This window comes from Dromaius novaehollandiae, chromosome 10 (genome assembly GCF_036370855.1).
Source record: "Dromaius novaehollandiae isolate bDroNov1 chromosome 10, bDroNov1.hap1, whole genome shotgun sequence".
NCBI classification, from domain to species: domain Eukaryota; kingdom Metazoa; phylum Chordata; class Aves; order Casuariiformes; family Dromaiidae; genus Dromaius; species Dromaius novaehollandiae.
Genome location: NC_088107.1, coordinates 12,547,059 through 12,560,444, shown reverse-complemented (window position 1 = coordinate 12,560,444; position 13,386 = coordinate 12,547,059). Strand labels below are relative to the sequence as shown.

The 13,386-nt window shown below is 38.6% G+C and overlaps 2 protein-coding genes across 2 annotated transcripts in view; one reads left to right on the top strand and one right to left on the bottom strand.

Moving 5' to 3' along the window:
• Nucleotides 1-12,823, top strand: part of GALK2 (galactokinase 2) — a 52,527-nt gene extending 39,704 nt beyond the window's left edge. The window contains exons 9-10 of the mRNA XM_064517328.1: nt 3,091-3,292; nt 10,154-12,823. Of these exons, the coding sequence (XP_064373398.1) occupies nt 3,091-3,292; nt 10,154-10,361 (410 nt within the window). The 3' untranslated portion in view covers nt 10,362-12,823. The remainder of the gene's footprint in view (nt 1-3,090; nt 3,293-10,153) is intronic.
• The window catches only part of FAM227B (family with sequence similarity 227 member B), a 93,755-nt gene continuing 90,993 nt past the window's right edge, over nt 10,625-13,386 (bottom strand). Inside the window, exons 14-15 of the mRNA XM_064517329.1 lie at nt 12,604-12,678; nt 10,625-12,389 (exon numbers count right to left, since the gene is read on the bottom strand). The gene's annotated coding sequence lies outside the window, so the exon portion shown is untranslated. The remainder of the gene's footprint in view (nt 12,390-12,603; nt 12,679-13,386) is intronic.

The window sequence follows — 13,386 nt, the reverse complement described above, 5'->3', positions numbered from 1 at the left end:
AATTCAGTAAACGTCCGCAACAGAGTCTGAAAACAACGTACAGCCACTTTCTCTCACTTGAAAACTGCTTGGAAGGATTGCCTTTGCATACAGAGTCGAGGTAGCGAATCCTCCCCTCCATCGAGCGACGCTCTCCTCGGAGCGCATGCTGTCCAGGACGCGGCTCAGCGTTCTTGGCTGACAGCCAGCTGCTGGAGCACCCATTCTGGTTGCCAATTCATAACATGACGAGCACAACACAACCCCAGAGAGTTTTAAGGTAATCTGGCCAGTAGAGCATTGCTCTACCAAAGGGTGGTCTCCGAATCAATCACAGCCTTTGGCAAGTCTTGTGCCTTACAATTGAAAACAGACATGTTTTCAGTTCATTCTTTGGGTTACTACTGTTCAATGGTGATTTACAAGAGAGTGTGAGCTATGGCAATCTCTCACGCAACTTTAGATATTCCCTAAACGAATGCACATTTAGAAATCTCCTTGCTCTAAAACAATGGCTTATAAGAAAGGAATATTTAAAGAGAAACCATCTTATAAAAATGCCAAGCAGCCTTTCTCAAACATTCATAAATACCAAGGCATCACTCTGCAATACACAGTGCAAACAATTCCAGTAGCCATGAAATACAGTGGGGTAAAAAGCCCACCTCTAAATGGTAAAAGAGAACATGCCCTTCCCGTGTTAGTCACTGATACTCTCAAGAAGATGCTGTTTCTGTGGGGCACCCAATTTTTTCATTTCAATCCTCATTTGAAATGCATTCAGAAGGCCTGTTCAGAAGACAGCAACACCATGTTTCTCAGTAGGGGCTGTATTGAATTACATAATAAATATCACCAGAAGTAGAAAATTGCTATGTTCAATGTTTCTCTATGATTTTAGCACATTAATAAATGTCTCCCTCAGCACTACCTTTCCAGCATTTGCAGTCCTGATTTACATTTACTGTTTTGGAGAAATGCGAAGGGATTGGACAGATACTGATGAAGTTTTAGGCAGTAAGGGGTGCAATCTGGAGTATACATGAGAGGCTTAAACTGGACACAGGTTTATTGCCAGTCTTTTAGGGAAGATTTCTACATATAATTACAAATGCAGATTGCTGAAGCCATCAGAAGTGGTTCCAGACCTTGGCTGCCTACACAGAACAGCCAGGCAGGAGTCTGTGTGTCGAGGTCAGGTCACAAATTCTGTTTTAAATACACAGCTTGTCTGTCTTCTCTTGACTTTTTACCTCTATTTGAATATTTCATCAGCCATTTTAAAAAGTGAGAGAGACCAGAAACTGAAATGAGAAAAGACTCTATGTCCCAGAGGAGCATTCATGCACAGAAGGAAAAGGAAGGATGTTTGGAGGTGCTCTACCAAGCACAAGCTTGCTACAGCGGAAGGGAAATTAGGAAACATACTACAGTAGTGCTGCAAATACAGGATAAGGTTCGCTTATGTAACTTTTACTCAAACAAACCAGTTTGACCAGAAATCTAAGAAATTGAATTATGTTATGCATGCACCTGGTGAGTAATACTTCCTCAATGACAGCTACAAAGCCATAGTATTAAAACCAACAAAACAATATTTTGGGAGAGAAAAAACAGTGAACTGTAATATGAATCTTGGCAAGACAAAACAGTTCTTGGGTATTAGTTGTGAACCTAATCCTCCCATAAGCAGGAGCAACTAGAGGAGCTTTCAGACACAGCCATCCACTTCCTTGCTATGCCCCACTCTCAGGTTCCCACCCAGGCTTGGTGGAGTTCCCTGCCCAGAGGGACACACTGGTCTGGGCACCATCCCACCCATCGCAGAGCAACCGCTTAGCTTGCTATGGTATGGTAAAAAAGTCTTAGCTCAAGCTCTTACCCTAGGTCTTGATCCTAGTAGGTCAATACTAAGCAGTACCTGGCTGGGCATGTCCTCTCCTCCTGTTCTCAGAGGCAGCAGTGGCCCTCCTGCAGGTAACGCACGTCAAAGACCAAACCTCAACAGCCAAACCAGAGGCAGCTGCGCTCTTCAGTATGCCTGTTCTCCAGTGTTACTTTCAGTCGGGGCGAGCCTGTGTTGTGAGCGTATTTGAGAGGGCTTCCTTGCCTGGGCACCGGGAAACATAGGTCATAGCATTTTTATTAATGTCTGTTTCAAAGAACTCCAGCTTTTTAATAGAAAAGGTAGGAACTGTTACATAATTGACATGCAAATCAGGCCTGGTGCATTCACTCACAACCGCCTGTGTGCCCGCAGGTGCTGTCAAAGGCCTGCAGGTACCATGCACCTTTCTGGTACTAGCATGACTCAGTTTTGCTAGTATTTGAAAACCTGAAAGTATTAGATTAATGTCCTAATACATGTCACTGCTTCCTATCAGCATGTCTGCTGCTAGTTCTTCAACTTGTAACTTGCCTTTGCAAACAAAAAGGAGAAAATGGGTTGGTCCAGTGGCAGGCAGCAAGGAACCGGTGTTGGGGCTGACCTGCAGAGCTGGGCTGGGATAATAAATGCACAGCCCAGAGTGCGTGTATGTGTGTCTGGGTGGGCAGGTTTCATATTCCGTGTATGATATCTGTGTGTTACATTCATATGCACACTATCAGAATGGCTAAACTGAGTTAAGACATCTCTGAGTGGTGTAACATGACTTGCTTCTACAGTGTGGTTATGGAGGTAAGGTTTTCTGTATGTCTCGATAAAATTCAAAAGTTGTGTTAAAACAAACATTGCAACCATTTCTGAAGGATGTTTCCGTTTTTTTATTAAAAACTGATAGCCTCAGATAATCACGCCATTGTAAATGTGATCACAACTGCATTTATATTAAGAAAGGTTTTACTCTCTCCTGGAAGTTTTTTAATGTTCTTTCCGATATGCATAAAATCAAAATGATAAAATGCTAACATTTTCATCTAATGAACTCTAACTACTATTATATTAGGGCTTTAAAGAAGTGCATTTTTTGCAGAAGACTTTCAGCCTACAGTGTTCTAATATAAACTGAGAATTATTGAAACAAATGTAATTCTGCTGTGTTTTTATATGTTCCTTTTTAGTAGATATTAATGGATAATTGTAGTATTTAATATTATCATTTTGTTTAGTTTCCACCTTTAAGTTATACCAGCGTGCTAAGCATGTGTATGGTGAAGCTGCCAGAGTGCTGGAATTTAAGAAGATATGCGATGAAGCACCTGCCAATGCAATCCAGCTGCTGGGAGAATTAATGAACCAGAGCCATATCAGCTGCAAGGAAATGTATGAATGCAGCTGTCCTGAACTGGACCGGCTGGTGGACATCTGCCTGTAAGTCTTGACCACAACAAAAAGTAATCACCTATTGAGAATATTGTTTGAATTGAGGAGAAAATATGACATTGTTGGCTATTGCACTTTTAAAATGAAAGTATTATTGTCTCTTATTACAAATTCATTCTCCTGCAGGGATGTTACATGGTCAGTTGTTTCCCTACTGACATCTGTGTAATACTTTCAGATGAAAGTTCTAGTTTATGGCTTTAGTACAGGCTTGGCTTTTGGACTGACTGATCATCACAAGTGTTATGTTACGTTAGATTGCATTGGCTTTTCTTTTTCTAAGTTGAAGAAGAAATCATAATTGGTTTTCTTAAAACATCATCTTAGTTGTTCTGTTGAAACTGTAACTTTCTATATATTTCTTAACCATTTCAGTACTGCCACCATGGAAAAGCCAGAGCATGAGCAGGCTGTTCCAAATTCTTAGGTTGCCTTGAAATCCTAATGGTATATTGTGAAATACTGGAGATTATTTTTTTATTCTAGAAGATACTGTGTCTAGGGCACCAGATAGGTTGGAGAGCAGCTGATCAGTTAAACAAGTACGTTTTATAATAGTTAACATCCTCTGCTCCTGCCATCTGCATTATGTGTCTGCGCTTTCTCCACATTATTCAGTTTTCGTTCCTGCCCCAGCTTCATTTTTCCAGCTGGATTCCCTAACTCGGTTTGGTCCCAATAAAACAAGCCCCACTCAACTCCAAAATACATTCCTTTAGTGTCATTTTATCTCTTCTTTTCTCCCTCCCTTCCCTCCCAGTTTCACATCCTCTAGCCCAAATAAATGGAGTTTGAGAAATGGCATGAAGTGAGCTGGAAATCACACATTGTTTTGTGTAGCAGGCTGTTATTTTTCTTTTCTACAGTGGAAGATGAAATCTGGTGTAACCATGTGTTAATACAGAAAGTAAAAATAAACTATGCAGCACTTGCATTCTATTCAATATTTCAGCCGTACCACAGCACCAGCATGAAGGGATGCACACGCTTCGGTACCTCCTAATGTCCATGTGTCTGGTACATGGAATCGTGGGACAGAAACATTAATGCTAACTTTGGTCTAAATGCAGTGCCTACAGAAAGAATTCAGTAGTTGTTGATCATTTTAACAGCGGCTGGGGGGATTAAAGAGCTGCCCACCCAGGCCTTCGCAGTACGCCTTCCTCCCTGCCTCTGCCCCAGCTACCTTCTCCCAGCTGCTTCTCTTGTTCAGGTCTTAGTGGCTCTTGGTGATGCCGCCTTCCGCCTCCCTGTTACAGCTCTTGCTTCTCCTTGGAGAGGACCTTGCTCAGTTTGGGAAACTCTGCCCTAAGCTCGAGAGTTAAAAGGCCAAAAGTTATTGTCCTACCAGAAGGGAAGTGTAGGGTGCCATAACTGCTTGCAGGCTTGAGGGCAAGGAATGCTGTTTCACCGTCCTTTAGAAGCAGAGGGACTCTATGAAGGTACCACATCCTTTCTTCAAATCTTTCACAGTCTTGAAAAAACCAGAAATTCTCTTTGGGTTTGCAGCTAAAAAATGAAGGTCTTACCTTCTAAAAATTAAGGTTACAATAATGTTTTCTTTACCAACAACTGATTTTTTTTTTTTTTTTTGATTAAGACACTAGCCTGGCTTATAATGAAAATATGAATTTTACAAATAGGCAGCTTGCCACATGCATTCTTACTTTTATAGTCATGCTCGTTTAGTAAGATGTAATTACGACTTACCAGGTTTGTAAATCGATATAGAGTAACATATAGCTGATTATATAATACACTAGGTTAGTGTGATTTCTTTTGCAGACAGGATGGAATGGCCTCTGAGCCAGAGAAGTACAAACTTAGAAACTGATTTTTGGACAGATTATTCTGCATATGGGATACACATGCCCTTTTGAGATAAAACACAGCGAAGGCCTGATAGCCGTTGGACAATCTGATTGCAATTTAACAATACAATTTTTGTTCCTTCTCTTGGGAACAAATTCTCTATGTAACTCACAGGCCATGTTCAGTTTATTGTATCACGTAATGATCACATAATGGAATAAGCTGTTACAGTAACTCAGACAGCGCGGTGATTCCAGCGTGGTTGTCCCAGCTACTCCGAGGGGAACTGTTTGTGTGTGTGAGAAGGGAGAGCAGTCTCCAGACTGGCTGAAGACAAAACCTGTGCTCCAGTGAGTTATTAAAGATCTTGGACTGCAAAGTCTTGATCAGTGCAAGGTATCAGCAGCCTATTCTATGATGGCATTTACAGAGGAAAAGCCTTAAGAATTAACTTTTGCATTATTTTTAGTCACAGTTATTACCAAGTAGACCCTTCATAGTCAATAGAGTCTATCTGATGACTGAACTTTGCAAAGATTACTAGAGGTTTCAAGCGTCTTCACTTAGGGTATCCAGCTTGAATCATACTAATAGGGCCTGTTCTCAAAAAGTGCTGAGAGAAAACTACCCTGACTCAAGCAGGAGAAAACAGACAAGTATAACATGACAGCTCGACACTATAGCACGCAGCTACCTGTGCTACGTTTAAATAAACTGGCGTGGACCCTGGCAGCGGTCTGTTGCAGCGTGAAGCTCAGCATGGGGCGACCTTCTGTGTTTCTCATTTACACTGAGCTCTGTGGTGCCACAACTAGACAGCTGCTGCTCTCCGAGCTAACTCGGGTATCGTGACACCAGCTAGCAGGCGGTAGCATAGACGTAGCCACAGAACCCAAAGGAAGGGAGTACACAGTTAGGATTTTACTAAATTAAATTAAAATTAATCAGAGCATTTCAGTTCCAGGGACCAAAATACAAATAGCGAAAGAAAAAGAGTGATGCGTGCCCATGTTACATCCGATTTTCTAAATTACCAACAGAAGAGCCCATGGCTAGTATGATCAGCATAGCTAAGCACCACAGTAGAGTGTAGTCACTATGAAATGATTTTTAATTGATACTATTTAATGATTTTAATTGTTCTTTATTACATTCATTGGACAGAACACATAAATTACTGGTTCCTTTTTCTTTACAGTCTTTACCCATCAGGAATATTTTCTAGGAAAAATATCTTTTTTCTCTTCTAAAGTTTGATACTCTTTAATGATTTTTCTGTGATTCTGTAATTAGATTTATGAAAGTGAATAGTGACTTTAGATGAATGCAGCTTAAGCCAGCATCTAATTTTTGAAAACTGTTGGGAAAAAACTCTAACTTTGCTCAAGTTGGGCATTAAAAAATTAAGGCACGTAAAATCACTAGTCACTCTAGGAAAACTTGGCTGATGTGATTATAGAAAGGGCCAGGAACTACATAAATTACATTCTTTGCTTACAATGATATACAGCTGCGCTGCAACTTTAAAAAGCCGTTCCAAAAATACATTCCACAGAATTGCCTGAGTCTGCTGCTGCTCTCTCCTTACAAGGTTTAAACTGCAAAGAATAATCTGCATATCCAGATGTTTTCTGTTTTGCCTAGATCTTTATGTTTTACTGTACAATGTCTGCCAAGAAAGAAAGGGATCCATACTTGCTGTGGTTTGTAGTGCTGAAAAGTGTAACCACTAGTTGGTCAGTGTTTTTTTTTTTTTTTTGCAAAGACAGAAGACTTGTACTTTCTCTAACCTATCTCATGCTGTTAATAGCTGTTTTACCTGTTAGCCTTTTTAAAGCAAGTAACACAGAAGGTACAAAACAATTAAGGAACAAAAATTTGGAACTGAGCTCCTGAGTTCCTTAGGTACTTTTAAAAAATCTCTCAGAATCCTTTAAGTGTTGCAAATAACCTTCTTTCCTCCCCTTATTTTCCATCTTTTGGTGATATAAAGCCTAATAATTTTTGTGTTGCCAGCCATGCCCCTTACACTTGAAGAACACCAAATCCTCTCTGATCACTTCTAAAAGGATATAATTTTTACATTGTATCAAGGTATATTATGGTAGCAGAGACAACTCTGCATTTTATCAAGACTCTTATGACTGATGATTTGCTTAGAGCAGCAAAACCAGGAGTTAAGGGACAATATGAAAATCCAGACTTTTCTTAAAAAAAAAAAAAGAAAGGAGTTTGCAGCTCTTAGAGTTGAAAAAGCCTAAAGATGTTATTCAGATGCACACTAAACTACAGAACAGAATACACTTAATAAGCACAAATACATATATTCACATTTATATATTTAAAACTCGTCATGTTTACCCCATGCTTTCTGAATAGCTCATTCATGATTCTGAGTAATGGGAACCAACAGTAATTGTTATGATTTCTTTTTTCCACCTCTCACAGCACAACTGTTTTAAAACATAAGGTACTGCTATGTCTTACGATTGTTTCCATATACCAAACTGCATTGCTTCAATTTTTATTTATCATTTATTTGTTATAGTATTGATGTTTTCTCACACACACACACACACGCATGTCCACACACAAACATGCAAGCATTCATAAGATAATTCTGTTTATCCAGTGAATACTGAAACAATATATATAAAAACTTAGAGGAGCAAAGACCAGAACCCAGGAATCAGAGCCGAGCGCCCCAAGCAATGGACTGCAGAAATATATTGTCTTTTTTGTGTGCCCTTCTCACCCCCCATTACATGTACTCCTGGCTGTACCATAGCCCAATGGTCCCACACATTAAATCCATGACTCCCACTGTGTGGGTGAGTGCTCTGTCCACGAGATTATTGTCCAAAAAGTCAGTGTCTGCTTTTACTCCTCTTCTCTTCATGAATGCATGATTTGGATGCCAGTGCACAAGAAAGGGTGTCTGGCTGTGAAGCCCACTTTAACAGAGGGGTATAGCTTAAGACTGAACTGATATGATTAAGAGTGGATGAAAAAGACAGTTTCAGATCTATTCCAATGTTAACTTTCTCATGTTTGACCTAGATAACTCCTCTGCACCACATTTCCAATATATGCAGAGTTAGGTGCTCGTTTCTGAATTCTTCTACTATCAGGTACCTAGTTTTCAGGTGTTGCAGCACTGCTGATCACAGTGCCAAGTTCCTCAGCACTGAGGCCTAAGTGTCTAACAGTAATCACCACATTTGAAACTGTTAGCCACAGTATTTTGAAACACAGTGACTTCAGCTCTGAAACAGGCATATTTTGTCTACATTATGCTTTTCTCAACTAAGTATTTTAAAATGACTCAGTAAAAATGAGGCATCAGCATGACCGCAGAGAATTATGAAATCAATAAAAGGGTATTCAGGGATTTCAGTTGCCCACCAAAATAAAAGCCAGACACTATCTGAAATGCAAAGTTCTGACTGAAGTAACAGACCAAAGGAGTTCAGCCAGTTGATTTAGCAGACTTTGAGACACTGGACTTTATGAAGTCGATGGGAATTTCCCTGTCAATTGCAGTTGAGACCAGACTGGATCCTGCTTATTTTAAGAGGTTGCTCCATGGACCAGAAACTACAGAAAATTGCAACAGAGAATAAGAGTGGCCTACAGGAATAATAATAAGTAAAATAAAACACCAACAGGAAATAAAGAGTGAACATAAAATCGAGTCAATATGCTGGGTGGCACCATACAGGCACACTGAAGAAAGTGTTTCTATTCAAGGAGATATGTAAGCGTGTTTAGAATGAAATACATATGTAAGTACTTGCTTGAAATATGACCTAAACCTCAACTAACCCAGCAGTATACCACATTCATTTAACATAAAATGCACATATGAAAAATAACCACAGCCTACTCAGAATGAGCTGTCATTTTCCAATACACTAGCCACATGATGCCCACTCTCCCCAAAACATTCTAGGACTGGTAAATCTCACAATGCCTCAGTATCGGAAACATATCAAAAGTATTTGTTTGCAAATCAGATTAGATCTCTCATGAGCATAAGATTTCAAATGAGTTTTTTAAATCATCCTGTTCGATGTTAGAAATGCCCAAAAGAAATTTATTACATGGTATTTTCCTACTCTTTCTGAATCTAACTGAAGATAGGGAACGCAGGTGAGCAAATCAAGGAAAATAATTCAACTAAATTCTGATGAAGTGACATCTGAATCTTGCAGAGTAATGTCATGGGATTTGCTGTAGGACATTTCTAGTGGCTCAGTATCTTGAAGTTGGGAATGGTTTGTGTTTTGGATGTTATTTATTTGTCATTGTTCTTCCTCCTCACCCTCCCCATTAAGGGCTTTTTTCTCCTTTGGGACTGGATTCTCATTTTACCTCTACTGCTGTAAATCTGCTAAGTTCATGCAGTTTGTCTAGTTTAAAGATAGGTACCTAACTCTGCCTGTTCCGATGACTGAGTGCAATGACTCTTTGTACAACTTCTTAAGAGTTTCTGAATTCTCCTTTTCTTCACCGGCAATCTCAGTAGTCCTGCAGAAGCCTGTGAATCTTCAGCATGTTTTCGATCTGTCCTGGAAGAATAGAGCTATTTGTCTTTGTCACATTAGAAAATGGCTTGCATGCCTAAATCCTGTGCAATTAGTTTATGATTCCTCTTTTGTTATTTTTGTCAAGTATTTCTGTTTTCACTTCTGATGTCTTATGAATGTTGCTAACACAATTCTTTTCTTTCTCTGCTTTCTTCATCTCAGCTGTGCTGTGATCCTTAAAACAGCTGATGTTGAAGCATTATAAAAGAGGGTGACTTTTGGAATGGACAGAGATGATTACATTGCAGAGTTTAAAGTGCCAGCATTTTTTTGTCCAAAATGATAATTGCAAATTGCTGGACTGTCTCATACAACCAAGTGGGCTTTAGAAAATACAGATGTGTTTTGAGTCCAGTGTTCATTATTTTTTTAACTGGAATTTTATATATGACAAATTACCTCCTCTTGGTTTATCTTTCATGATTTTTTTCTATTATTTTTATTTTAGGCAATTTGGGGCCATTGGGTCACGCCTGACTGGAGCTGGATGGGGCGGCTGCACTGTATCAATGGTGCCTACTGACAAGCTGAATAATTTCCTAAAAAATGTAGAAAAAGCTTATTACCAAACCAATGTCCAAAGCTCAGCATTGGAGAATAATAGTCTGTTTGCTACCAAACCTGGAAGAGGCGCTTTAGTTTTTGTTGAGGCCTAAAGAATGTCAAAATTTTAAAGAAACTGTGTAGGGCATTTAGAACTGGCAGGACTTCCTGTGCCACCACAAATTAGTCCTTTTCCTGTTTTTTTTTCTTTTTTATTACAATGAGCAGTTGCTATAATCAAAATTTATTTCTGAAGAAGCAATTAACACTCTTAGATTATAAAGTCTATTTTTTCCATCCTAAAAGTATCTTTCAGTGTAAACATTAATTTATAGAAACCTATTGACATGAAAGACTGAAATGCTGAAACTGATGATACTTTGTTACAGTGGATCTTTTATTTTTTTCTTTTTACTGTTATAAAAGTAAGAGCAGGTGGAAAAATGAGCTATTTCATTGCTGGAACCTCGCAGTGTTTGCAGAGCTGTTCAGTGCTTATTCACTTCTGCTGGTGGATGTTTTTTGGTTTTAAGTCCTGTAAGAATAAAAGATCAAACTGAAGTATTCAAAAAACTGGAAGGACCTTGCTAAACATTGCAAGTTTTATAATAGTCTCAAAGAGGATTATTATTGTTATAATTAATGATAGTATTGGAGGAGTACCTGCTGGCCCCAGTATAGCATTAGGAACATATGTTAAGTGGGAAACCCATCTGAACTTACTGTCCAAACAGTCCCTGATTCTTTTTCAGAATTTGAGACAACTTTCAATTTTTCCCAAGTCAGACAGAAGCTGACAGAATTACTGGTTTTCTTGGGCAGAGTAAGTGGCATCACAGTTACGGTTAAAAAATGGAGAGGTCATTCCATTTGCAAACTATTCTCTTCACCCTATAGCTGTTCTCAGGAATTTTCAACAAAAGTTTCAACAAAATCAATGCTGTTTGTGAACTGAGCATGACAGTATATTCCCTTTACTAAATGAATGAACAAATGGTGAATCAGTGCCGAAGGTAGCTCCTGGCACTCTCAAGGTTATAATTGCAGTGCATTGGAAATAGAACACCTACAACTCAGAGCTCATCTATCTCCTTAGTAGGAAAAATGAGTATGATTGCTCAAAGAGATGGCTGTAGGTTAAGATACACCAAGGAGGTCTTAAACCTGCTTCCAAGTGGAAAATTAGCTTCCTGGGCCTTATCTTTCACAGCCCAAAATACTCTACCGCTTTGCTATGTGCAAGAAGAACTCAGCAGAAGTTTTGCTAATGTCGTAACCCTTGCAGCCATAAAGACATAGCGAGATTTGTCCCTGTGCACATTTCTGTGATGCTAAGCACATGTGAATGTCCAGAAGTCTGCATGAAATTAGAGATTTCTCAGAAGAGATCCTCTGTACATTAATGCTAATTCAGGCCAAAAATGAATTCTTAGAGGCTACTAATTCTGTGAGAGGACTCTGCCAAATTTGAACACAGCAGATGAATGACAGCCAACACAGAGTGCCACATCTTTTCAGGAGCCTCAGAGGGGACATATAATGCCAATACTATCATCAGGAAGGATTTGTGTTTTCTGACAACCAGGAAGAGTGGAACAGGAATGCTATAGATCAAGAATATCAACTGACAGTACTCAGGAAAAGAAAGTTAAAGGGCAGGCTCTGGGCATGATGGGGAGGAACAGAAAGACCAGATTTGGAAGGAGAGTTAGAAGTATTCATTTGAGAAGGGGAATAAAGGTGATAGTTAAGAACAAGAGGTAGAATTATGGAATGGTCTAATCTTAAAACAGGCTTGCAATATTACTATCCAAGGGAATTTAATGTCTTGTAACCCCCATTTGTAATGTGCAGCAGATGTGCTGTATGTTCAACCAAACCTGTAAATACAGGACTCCAAAAATCAAATAACAATAGGCAAAGATCTTCAAGAATCTTCAAGGCAGCTTTAGAGATCTTAAAGAAAATAATACCATGGCTTTGTTACAACCTGTCTTGTTAAATATAAGGACACTAGTAATCCTCATATTAATTCATTTTCTGTCATAAAAGCAGATTACAACACTGTACATACCAATTCTTTCATTACTGTAGCTGTGTTGAACTTTAGTTCAGCTGGATTCCTGGAAGCTCTAATCTGTCTAAGAACAGAATAAAGGTATTTTAGCTCTTTTTTTTTTTTGTTTTCAAGTTGAGCATGACACATGTAGTCACAAAATCTTCCCCCAAATCATGCAGTCCAGTTTTCCATCTGCAGTACATTTCAGAATTTTTCTGTCAGTGAATCTTGTAAGTGATATTTTCATAAATGAAGAAATCAGAACACTGGCATATTACAAAAGAATAACAACAAACCTTTTAAACTTCTGATTAATTTCTTTCCTTTCCTTCTTTATTGCTTCAATGCCTTTTTCATACTTTTGCTGTAATCTGCAGAATAAAAATTGGGACATAACTTTCAGTGAAAGATGTAGGATATTCAAACTATGTACATAAAAATGGCACTCAGACATTTTTATTTACATTTTACTAACAAAATAAAATGTTTCTTTTTAAATTAAAAATATGAATGAAACTTTGTGGCTTGTTTTTTTTAACCTTTAAAGACATTTTCCTGTATAATAGAAAAAAAAGCATAATCAGAGCACGAGACTGCTATATGAAAAATATGTAAGGTAAGCAGCAAGTACAAAAGTAGTATTTCTAAAAATGAAGCAAGAAGATTCTGGTTTGGATGAGAATTTCTACATATAAAGCAGCAACTTACAAGCTTGCTAAGTCTTTCCAGATCTGTATTTTTAAATAGCTTTTTCTGACTACATCTGCAAAATCCCTTCTCTTGACAAAAATCATGCAAATTGGTATATAAATGTATATACATATATATATTTGAAAAAATAATAGAATTAATGTCAGACAATATGTGCAGAGGTGATGCATCCTATTAGCATGAGCTATGCTCATCAGTGCAGTATCATTTTATCTCATTATAATGTCTGACCGCAATTCATTCAATCATGAGTTTAATCTTACTGTGCAGTAAATGGGATCTAAACCTTTCCAAAAAGGATTTAGAGTGGAGACACTGTCAGACATCTAAGTGCAGCAACATTGCCTGGTGCCATGTTGATACACTGT